Here is an 11,784-nt window from a genome sequence, read left to right as displayed (position 1 = left end):
TTTAACACAAAAATTCCGACATTTACTTTATTTTACGGATTTTATTGTCATACGTTGTATTACCCGCCGCGCACGAGTGCGCGGCTCCCCTGTATCGTAGAAACTTTACAGTGAAACGACGATTGGGTCACGACGTGAGACAAAGATTTTACTCGTCTACTTTTTTCGAAGTAGTAGGCGCCGCTTTCTTCTCGAACGTAGCGCGCGCCGTGTTAGTTCATTAACAATGGACAATAACTTTTTAGCATGTTTATTTTTGTTGTCATACGTTGTATGACTCGCCGCGCACGAAGTGCGCGGCTTCACCTGTATCGTCATTTAGTGAAACGACCGTGGGTGTCATGCAACGTGATACAATATTTTTGTAGGTTTATAACCTACCAAGACACGCGCGTACACGCGCCGAGTTGGATTCGTCAACAGTCTTGATATTTACAACAAATATTTGTGCTTAATTATTTTACACCAAAAATTGTGGGGTCATATTCTTTATATAATATATGTTATAGACATTGGACATATAATATATATAATACAAATTATGATATAAGATCATCACACGTACATGTACGTTGTAGCGCGATGCGTTACTGTGCCGCGCCGAGCTGCGATGAATTGATATCGTCAATTAAACATGTACGTCTACAAAGTATCAAATTATTATATGGAAAAATATAAATATCCTACCACAAAAATTAATACATTTTACACGGCAATTTTATTTTAAAAATTGAAATAAATTCAAAAAGCATCCCCAAAAGATAACCTTATTCATACTTCCTGGTGGAACAAAGATTTATAAATCGCTTTTTGTCACAAAAGTGTGGAAATAAAGATAATCGTTATGCTTCTCTTTATTACTAACATTATTTTGCTTCTAAAATTCTCTGATAATTAATAATATATCGTGACATGTAATTGTAAGATAACAAACCTCGCGCGCGCGGCGCTTACATCTGCACCTGAGAATCTCTCAGCAATGTGTGGCTGTCTGCGCGGCGGGCTGTGTATTCTGTATATAGCTGAATTTAAATTTAGATTTATTTGTTAATGTATAATAATATTAAATATGTATTGATTGTTTTGTGGTAAATAAAAATTTTGTTAAAAAAAAAAGAAAAAAAAAGCTAGGTCCTTTAATTCTCCCTAATACTTCATTTGAAACATTCCTAAAATTTGAATCAAATGAAGTATTAGCGAGAATGTCTAAAAAATATCATCGCATTATGTAGATTGGATTTTTGGCAAGATTTCTCATTTAACCCTCAATCACAGTTTCCCGATCATTTGGCTAAGTTACATATCTGTGTCATTACACTAATGAGTAACTTAGCAAAGATCCAACTAGATCATTGGCAATCTCCCTTAACTAGGAGATACTGATAACTGGTGATTCGAACCCTGGACCTTCTGTGATATCGGCCACCTAGCCGATATCTTTGATATTGTTAATTTCCAAACTGAGCTGAGCACCTCACCTAGCCTATCATACATATCACTATGCTTTAAACAAGACTTGATTTTGTGTGATAATCTGTAAAATCCTCTGGTGTTGAGATTACTCCATCAGATCCCGAATTTGGGTCCACTACTGTTAAGGAGACCCGTATCCAGTAGAGACTGACAGCGGTAAGCTTCAGTTTCTGCTGGTAACCGACTCGGCAACAGTAGTGGTACCTGTTTTTGGGTTGGAATGCCGGACACTAGAAAAATGGACACTAGGTCCAGAGTAGTAAAGCGAATTGAAAATGAAGCTGATATATGTGGATCTTGTTCAAAGGAAGTCATGAACGACTGTATTCTATGTGAGGGGATGTGTGGACGATGGTTCCACATGGCTTGTAGTGGACTGTCGGAGTTGGAATTTAAAGACCTATCGGAAAATGAAGATTCTGAGTGGTCATGTCAAAGATGTAGCGAAGAGAAGAAGAGCAACGAAGAGGAAGACGAAGACAACCCCATCTCCAAAGCTATTCGAGTTTTGAGGAGACAGGTCGAAGAAAAGAGACAGGTCGAAGAAAGTATACAACCATCTATTCCAACACCAGCAACACCTACTAGTAACATCGAAAACTGCCGTTGGGGTAATTCTTTGAAGGGAAATGATATAATAAAGGCTGTAAATGATGCCTATTCAGAGAAAATCAAGTGGAAAATAAATCTCTTCAAAATTCCATCTGGGAAGTCGGGAAAACGTTTAATTGAAGAGATGTCAAAGACTATAGGATACTACACCAATGGTACAGGAATGGAAGAAGTTGCTATCAAGTTGCTCATGGTTATGCCCCCACTTCTATTGCAGAAGCCATCAAGGAAATCTAAAACAAAGAAGCATGTTGAGTACTTGGAGAAGAGACTGAAATGGTGGACAGATGGGGACCTACAATCACTTCTAAGGGAAGGAATGGAAATTCAGAAGAGACTGACGAAGGGAAAGAAGACAGAAGAGAACAAAGAAAAAGTATTTGTCAGACTAATGCTTCAAGGGAAAGTATCAAATGCTATGAGATGGATAGGATCTCAGGCAACATCAGTCTTAGATGTGACCCCAGATGTAGTGAAAACTCTTAAAGACAAACATCCACCTCCAACACCAGCCGGAAAGGGTTCCTTACTTCTTGGTGCGAAGCAAAATGTTGAGGATGTCATCTATGAAAACATTGATGGAGATCTGATTGAGTTATGTGCTCGGAAAATGAGTGGTTCTGCTGGTCCATCTGGCCTTGATGCGGATGGCTGGAAGCGTATTCTTTGCTCAAAACAATTCTCCTCAAAGTCAAAACAGTTGGCAGACAACATTGCAGCTATGGCCAGAAAACTCTGCACCAAACATGTCATTCCAGAACATTTGGAAGCTTATACAGCATGCCGATTAATACCACTTGATAAGAAACCCGGAGTGAGACCTGTGGGGATAGGGGAGGTACTAAGACGCATTATTGGCAAAGCAATATCAAGAGTCCTTCAATCTGATATGGTTGGAGCAACAGCTCCCATCCAAGTCTGCGCTGGGCTATCAGGTGGAGTAGAGGCTGCTGTACATGGCTTAAGGAAGATATTTAACGACGAAGAAACTGAAGCAGTACTCTTAGTAGACGCAGACAATGCATTCAACAGACTTAACCGAACCGCAGCGCTACACAACATACAATTCATATGCCCAGAGATTGCTACTTACCTCATTAACACTTATAGGAATCCGGCGAGACTCTTTATCTCCAACTCAGACAAGGAACTGCTAAGTGAAGAAGGGGTAACTCAGGGAGATAATTGTGCAATGGGAAAATACTCTTGCTCCCTCATGCCTCTAGTTCAAACTGTTGCACAATCAACACCTGATGCGACCAATGTGAAACAGGTATGGTATGCAGATGACGCAGCAGGGGGAGGGAAATTGGATGATGTTCTTAGATGGTGGGAAAAACTCAATGAAACTGGGCCACTGTTTGGCTATTATCCCAAAGCAGCCAAGACATGGCTCATTGTTAAACCACATTGCAAAGAGAAAGCAGAAAAAATGTTCCCAAATATACAAGTATCAGAGGTTGGGCACAGATATCTTGGATCATTCATTGGAACTGAGGAGGGGACAAAATCATTTGTGGAGAGAAAAGTCGATGAATGGAATAACGACATTGAAGATCTAGCAGATATTGCTAAAAGGGAACCTCAGGCAGCTTATTCTGCATTCAACTATGGGTTATCTAAAAGATGGAATTATGTATGCCGAACAACACCTGGCATCAGTCAATACCTTAAAAGACTAGAATACAAAATTCAAGAATCCTTTATACCAGCAATATTGGATAGATCTTTTGGAACCAACGAAACAAGCAGAAAACTCTTTGCATTACCAGTCAAAGAAGGAGGTCTTGGTATATATGACCTAAGTTTGATGTCTGACCTAGAGTACAAGTACTCATGCCAAGTAACATCAGATCTGACAGAAGCAATATACAAACAAAACCCAGATTTTTATGACGATCAGGAAAAACTTGTCGAGATCAAGACCCAAATCCGAAAATCAAGGATAGAGTTTTTCAAAGAGAGAAAAGAAGAGGTTACAAAAGACCTGAATGAAACCCAAAAATTGCAATTAGATCTTACATCAGAGAAAGGGGCAAGTTCCTGGCTTTCATCACTCCCACTCAAATCATTTGGATTCTGTCTCAACAAACAAGAATTCAATGACGCCCTAGCCCTTAGGTACAACTTTGGAATAAAAGATGCTGCAAGAAAATGTGTATGTGGAAGTGACAACTCAATAAACCACTCATTGATATGCAAAAGGGGTGGGTATGTATCTCTCCGCCACAATTCATTGAGAGATGTGATAGCAGAGCTATTAGAAACTGCTGGCTGTAAAGATGTTACCACTGAACCTCTCCTCATTCCTGTCAACGGGAGAGAACTTCCTGCAGGGGCCAACAAAGCAGATGGAGCTAGATTAGATGTTAGTGCTAGGAGTGTATGGAACCCATTGGAAAGGGCATTTTTAGATGTAAGAGTATTTCATGCTCAAGCTCCTTCCAATAAGGCTCTTGGATCTCCAACCACTATGTACAATAGCCACGAGAGACAGAAAAAGAATTTATACAATAAAAGGATTGTAGAAGTCGAACATGGGACGTTTACACCGATAGTCCTATCAACCACTGGGGGTATGGGAAGGGAAGCTAATAAGTTCTTCAAGAAGTTAGCGGATAAACTATCTAGGAAATCAGGCCAACGATATAGTGAGGCAATGACATTTATTAGGAAGAGAGTAAGATTTGACCTATTGAGAACAACAATCATAGCTCTTAGAGGAGAGAGAGGGTTTAAAAGTAGTAGTGCAGTAAAAATAGCAGAATTAGATATAAATTTGGAGCCAGTTCTTTAAACTGGCTTACTTATACTACTTAAAGGGTGTTCAAGGGTTTTCTATTGAATTTATATTGAATTTTATATAGGGTAATTGTTATATTATGTGTATATATTGTTTTATTTAAAACAAAAATTTACATATCACTAAGTAAAACAAAATTTGAGTAAAACAAAATTTAAATTTAAACTGAACATGTCGAACTGAACCAAAAGGCGGGCAAAACTGATCTTAGATCGCACTTTCAGTACCATCGCACTTGATTTATCTCCCTTTTCTATATGCGTGGGGGGGGGGGGGGGCATCTTAGGAGGGCGCGGCTTCAAATCGTCGTTTGAATGTGGGACAATTTTGAACAACTTAACTGCAGTTCTAGCAAAATTGTGCGTTTTGCTCTAGAAACACATTATTGTGCAAATAGATTTTGCCGGCGTATTCTCTTGGGGCGCCAACATGCAACGTTACGCCATTGGTTCCAAAGGCATTTGCCCTTAATGTGGTATCCATCCTTTCACGAAGACTTAAAAATAATGTTTGATATCTTAGAAATCCGAGATTAATATTAAGAACACATCCATAACAAATACTTGGTGTTGTGCTCCATTCACTGATGCATGATGATACTTTGTAGACATTAGTGATGATGTTATGTCGTAAATTTTACTTTACTTTACTTTACTTTATGAAATGCAACTTAGTTAATTATTAATGTGTTGTTATTTTTAGTCGAGGTGTCGTTATTTATAGTTGTAATTCTTTACCATCTCACTATGAGCTGACAAATATTTGCCTTAAACCATTTCCTTGACAGGCAGAGGTTACTAATTTTAAGAATGTAATAATGATATTGATTTTAATCAACTCTATTATTCAGGTCTGGAAATTTAATGGCCAATCCATTCGATTCCTATAGTGCAAGAGACACATTGAGTGCTCAATTTCAAGAGGAACCCTTCAATCCAGAACATTATATTGAAAAACTTGCCAGACCTAATACAGACAATGTCATACTTGGTCAAAATGGCTCAGAGTTTGATCCAAAGCCACTACGGGATCAATTGAAGATGAGGCTAACAGAACTTGAAACTCAGTTTGAAAACAAAACTAAACAAGTTCAGCGAGTTGAAGAAATCAATCTTAAGAAGCAGGAATCTTTCAAGAGGAAGACCAAGGAACATGATCAGTTTTTCAATGTTGTTGACTCTCAATATCAGGACTTGGATAAAGTTATCAATTTTGTATCCACAAAAGTTGTCCATTTGGGTGATCAATTGAAGCAGATGGATGGTAAAAGAAGACGTGCTCTAGAAGCAAAAGAATTGATTGATTATATTAACGAAGCACAAAAGACTGGTAGTATATCAAGCTCTATTTTCACAGATGTTACTAATATACATGAGTCAGCAAGAGTACTTCACAAGATTACTCTCGTGACCCAAGACTTACCAGATAAAGGTGGCAAAGACTTTTCTAGGTTACAAGGTGTGGTGACACGGATTACTGATGAGATTGAAAAACAGTTAGTTCAAGATTTCAAAATGTCTTTACATCATTACACTGATGAAGAACATTTAGAGAATATGAAGAGATGTGCTGCTACTTTGAATCAACCATGTTTTCAAGCTTATAAAGAGGTTGTTGATTACTTTATTGATGCAAGGCTGAAGGCACCTTTCTACGGTGAGAACATTTTTTCAGCTATAAAAGATTGTATCAATGAAACTTCAGGGATAGTTTCAAAAGTTTTTTCAGATCATGACACTATCATGCCAAAGTTTATCAAAAAAATATTCAAAGACAAGATTTGGAAGAAAGTGAGACTTACACTTAAACTGGATACATTTGATGAACCTGAAAAACAATCATCTCAAGATCTTGAGCAGTCTTTAGACTCGTTAGCAGAGTTATATTCACAGACAATGGAGCTCTCATCAAATCTTTCAAAATATGATAACGACATTTCATTTGCTAATGACATAAAGAAGTCAATATTTTGTTCATATCTTTCTAAATACAGTGACACTGAAAAAGAATATCTACTCAAAGCATCAGAGGAAATCCTAAATCAGTTCTATAATTCAATCAAGCATGAGAAGAATTTGCATTCTGATGCCCTTCAAGTTCATCTCAAGAATGCTAAAAGTCGGTTTAATCAATTGCGAGACAATATTGGAAGTAGCAACAACCTGCTCAGCAACGAGCCAAGTGAAATGCCATCTGACCAACTTCTCAGCGTCAATGTAACAACCTCTCTTCTGAAAATTCATGAACGGGTAAATTATATGTCAACCAATTGTCATATTTATAAACGTGATGTGTACATATTTTAAATAATAAACGTCAATGTATCATATATCTTCTTTACATAGTTTGTATAGTTTGTATAGTTGTTCCATGCTCATGTATAATGTAGAAGAATACATTATACAATAATTATACAATTTATTCTTACAGGCAGTTGAAAGATGTCTGCTATTGAGTGACCAAACAGCGTGCTCAGATGTTCTTAAGGAAATTGCAACTTCATTGTTAACACACTTTGTTGCAAATCATTTAGAATATGCCATAGATTTCTACACAGCAAATAGGTTGGTTTTCATTCAACACACAAATTCAGAATTAATGAACTTCAACTTTTTGAATACTGTAAAATTTTAAATGCTGCAGTTCATTTCAAGGCACTATTACAACAGGTGTAAGTTTAATCTCACATCAACAATTTGCAGGCCATCTCTTGATTCTCGGAATGAGCCAATCATCAGTCCATTCCTAACGATTGTGGGAAATGCAAATATCACATACCACAGCCTTGATAAATTCTTCAATGATACCATCCTGCCCAACATTCAAAACCCCAAGGTAAGTTTTTGTTGGGAAATATTTTCACCTTTTGAATCCCTCAAGCCATCAACATCATACAATAATTTTACCTGTTTTGTTCACTATTAATGTGTGTATAACATGATGATGTCCAGGTTCAAACCGAAGTAAGAAAGATCCGTCAAACAGAGATGAAGAGAATAGAAGAGAAAGTGTCCAACGAGATCAACCACTCGATTAACATCATCATTAACTGGATCAAAGTTATCTTCAAGTCTAAACAGGAAAAGGTACACAATTCTCATGAATTTCACTTTAGTCTTTACGCTTCACATATAATAATAGTTCCCATAGTTGTGCCTTGAATAATGAACATGCATGAAAGGAAAAAGGCAGAAGTTTTAAAAAGTCAGCTTCTCTCCAGTTCACTGACTCTCTAACCACAGCTGACTCTCACTCCACCCACAGGAAGATTTCAACTCTCTGTGTGTAGCTCAGAGCTCCACTCGGGCGTGTAACGAAGTGTGTAACTTCCTCACCTCTTCTGTTATTGACACCTTCAAGGGACCAGTAGACGGAGATAACCTGCAGCATGTCATGATGGAACTAGGTGTCAGGTACGTTGTAACTTTAGTGGCAGTTAATAGTTACAGGGTGTTTCAAGACTCGTGTCCAAATGTATGTTGAATGTTATATATTTATTTTGGCAGCTTAACTGTCGTTTTTCAATTTAGAGGAATGAATGTTACGAAGGAAGGTTTTTTCTCCATGTTGAGGTGGAAAAGGTGCAGGAAGTCAGGAACCACGTGCACGTACTCCACGCATCTATAATTAGAGATTCTATAATTATGTACAATACAATACAATCTGCTCTTAAAACATTTGAGCATATATTCTATGCGGCTAACAAACAATCGCTCAATCACTCAACTTGGTTAATAATAGTTGGTACATGGTTAGACGACAGTGAAACACGCAAATATTTGCAGTGTTGTAATACTTGTTGTAGTGTTAGTTGGTGGCTAATTGTCTCTTGACTGTACCTTGTCTCGTGTAGTACACCTAATTAGTATGTGTTGTTGTGTTACCTCCAGACTGATTTACATTGTCAACCACGAACACGCTTAGTGTCTAGTCTTTGTGTTCGTGTTTGTACTTTGTGGGCTGACGTGACCAGATAAAAGAGTGCCCACTAATAACTGATTTTCCGGTACATTTTAACTGATTTGAACGAGTACCATCATAATATAAAATACCAATGTTTCGTGAAGATAAACGAGGTCACTATTTATTGGGTCAGGAGTAACCAGGTGGTGAGGTAAAAGTGGCAGTTCTAATTGCAATTAGTATGTGTTTAGTGGCGAGGATGGGAACTCGTTACCACACGTTCTGGAAGGTGTTTTTTAGAAGGTTCGAAATTATTGCATTGTGTTTGGTTTGGTGGTCATGGCGACCTTCAAAACTCGGAATTCAACATCAATAATTTCTAGGTTTTTTAGGGAAGTGAAATATCTTTCACCATTTTAGAATTATTAAAAAGTAAATCTTAGCCGGACTTTTGGACCACCCTGTATAATGTTGTATTATTATTCTCCATGCAGTATTGGACTTCAAATAACGTGCACTCTGCAAATAGTGTGAATAAAAGAATATTTGTTTACTCTGTGCTGTGTGTATTACTATTATATACACTCGGCATAGTATCATATGTATGTAAAATTGAATATGTTTATCGCGTCACATACTATAATATGTGTTTGATTACATGTGTATATTATATTATGACAAATGTAATATGTATGCCGTATGGTTATGTTTAACATGTATGATTCTTGTACAATTTGGTGTGTATCAACTGTAATGTACAAGTTCTATAATATAATTTAGTTTATAACAACTACACTCTACAGGTTCCACGGAGCTCTGCTTGATCACCTGCTACAGTACCAGTACAGTATAGTGGGAGCCCTGCAGCTCATACAGGATCTACACCGCTACAAGCAGACTGTTCACCACTTCAAGGTGAGTTATCTCCACTCAGCTGTCCGTAACCTGTGTAGCATGTTGAGGCACTTGGTGGTCAATTGAGTACATTATATCGAGCTGTAGCATATCACGATGCGTGCACTGACAGGTTATTTGAGAGGGTATAATACTGGATAACCTTGCTATACTGGATAACCTTGCTATACCATGCCTTTTCTATACCGTGCATTTATCATTTCCCTCGAGAGGCCCGGTAGAGACAGGCTTCACTGTAGTTGAAATCAGTGGCGTAACGAAGGGCCCCGCCGAGGGGGGGGGGAAGAGGGGGCCGAGGGCGCCATCTTAGGGAAGTGCCAAATCGTCGTTTGAATGAGGGACAATTTGGAAAAACTTCACTACGGTACTAGCAAAACTGCGCGTTTTGCTCTAGAAACACACTTTTTTAGAGATTTTGATGGCGTGTTCTCTAAAATCATATAATTTGTCCAATTTTAGGCAACAGGCAACATTACTGATTACGTCACTGGTTGAAATGAATGGGATATAAAATGGTTAAATTGAATGATTCGATAAAATAACCCAATCTCCCTCCAACTGTGGAATTCCTCGGACGTTATTGTTATTAGTCTATCGATTAATACAGTCTAATTAATCAAATCAACAGACGAAGGGTTTTAACAAGGTTATTTACAGGAGCCGTTTGTAGAGGAGCTATTTGAAGGTCTGAGCAAGCTTACCCAGCTGCTGATTGTAGAGCCCCACAAGCTGCGTGATATCTGGGACGAGGGAAGTTTGGCGCGCATTGAGCACGGCTTCCTCGTGCAGTTTGTAAAGTTACGCGCGGATTACAGGAAGAGTAACATTCAGAGTAAGCTACCGAGTTATAGTGCTCAGGTGAAGCAATGACCGGTCACGAGCGCATGTGCTAGTTCTTAGTCACGCACGTGCTGTGTTTTAGTCACGCACGTGCTGTATTTGAGTTGAATGAACAGTGCTGTTGAGTCGGTGATTATGTATTTGTAAAACATACGATACAGGTGAGTGATGTGCAAACTCCACTTATCTCATTAATAAATATATGCTATTTTAAACTTTACTCAACAAAAGATTTTGTGGCATTATTATATAATACATAGTCTCATTAATACTGAGACTAATAATATTGTATGAGTACCATGAGTGTTGCCACGAGGGTAGAGTTTCATTCATCGATGATGGAATATGTTAATACCTTTAGGTAATGCTCCGTCTATAGTTAATGCTTACAATTTGATATGAGGTTTGTGATCGCGCATATCATACTGTTTTTGAGCTATTCTTAGATTTTTAGTTTCAGCCCGGTTATTTCGTAGATTTTTTTTGAGGATTAAGGGAACGATTTATATTTTGTTTAATGTTGCTTGTTTTACTTGAATGTAATTAAATTGTATAATAAATTTCCTGATTATTGTAAAATTCGGCTAACTTTAACTTTGAATGATTAACCAAACCTCTTTATCTTCACTGCTTTCAAAACCATTAAAACAAATCCGATAAAAACTTCAAAAAGAAATGTATCATTATTTAATATTTTACATGATCATACATATATTCTAGATAATTCTATCGATTTACTGTAACTGATACAGTATACTTATGCATGATTTTATTAAAATGCTTATCAAGATCAAATTAAACCGAAATAATGTATCTTAGAATTGTAAAAGAGAGATGAGATTATAATGATAAAGAAGGGGACACTATGTCTCAGGACTATTCTCGCGAATTGTAAGTAAAAACTAACGTTATCTTTTATTTTTAAGTTTCTTGACTGATGGCTATGGGCTGGGAGGAAAAGCTTTGTTACGTGATAATAGTTCACATATTTGATAGTTTACAAGTAATTCCACTTCACGATTAGAGAAACACTTTTGTTAGATAAAGCCAGAGGCTTTGGACTTCAAAAAGCAAACTAATCTTACATTTCTGCAAGTAAGTATGTTAAGACGTACGAGCTGCACTATGTCGGACAAAAAATGCTTTTTACCCTAATTCCCGCCAATATTCAAGTCTGTTAAATATTTATGTTACATTAGAGGATCATAATGTATATCTTCCAAATTCCCAGGGAGATT

The 11,784-nt window shown here is 37.4% G+C and overlaps 2 protein-coding genes across 2 annotated transcripts in view; both read left to right on the top strand.

Moving 5' to 3' along the window:
• LOC134825674 (crk-like protein) overlaps positions 1–11,784 on the top strand; it is a 38,143-nt gene that overhangs the window by 17,479 nt on the left and 8,880 nt on the right. The window contains exon 2 of the mRNA XM_063837875.1: positions 11,366–11,437. Within this exon, the coding sequence (XP_063693945.1) occupies positions 11,412–11,437 (26 nt within the window). The 5' untranslated portion in view covers positions 11,366–11,411. The remainder of the gene's footprint in view (positions 1–11,365; positions 11,438–11,784) is intronic.
• LOC134825673 (exocyst complex component 5-like) lies at positions 5,737–11,156 on the top strand. Its single transcript, XM_063837874.1, has 7 exons — positions 5,737–7,137; positions 7,319–7,452; positions 7,591–7,723; positions 7,840–7,974; positions 8,153–8,301; positions 9,595–9,706; positions 10,364–11,156. The coding sequence occupies exons 1-7, from the start codon at positions 5,752–5,754 to the stop codon at positions 10,574–10,576; spliced, it is 2,262 nt and encodes a 753-aa protein (XP_063693944.1). The 5' UTR covers positions 5,737–5,751; the 3' UTR covers positions 10,577–11,156.

This window comes from Bolinopsis microptera, unplaced genomic scaffold (assembly GCF_026151205.1).
Source record: "Bolinopsis microptera isolate Bmic1 unplaced genomic scaffold, MBARI_Bmic_1.0 sca6, whole genome shotgun sequence".
In the NCBI taxonomy this organism is placed as follows: domain Eukaryota; kingdom Metazoa; phylum Ctenophora; class Tentaculata; order Lobata; family Bolinopsidae; genus Bolinopsis; species Bolinopsis microptera.
This window is presented reverse-complemented; position numbering and strand designations above follow the sequence as displayed.

Coding starts and splice junctions, on each gene's coding strand:
- LOC134825673 (XM_063837874.1), top strand. CDS start 5,752: ATGGCCAATCCATTCGATTCCTATAGTGCAAGAGACACATTGAGTGCT. Junction 7,975..8,152: donor TCAAGTCTAAACAGGAAAAG/GTACACAATTCT, acceptor CTCCACCCACAG/GAAGATTTCAACTCTCTGTG. Junction 8,302..9,594: donor ATGATGGAACTAGGTGTCAG/GTACGTTGTAAC, acceptor TACACTCTACAG/GTTCCACGGAGCTCTGCTTG.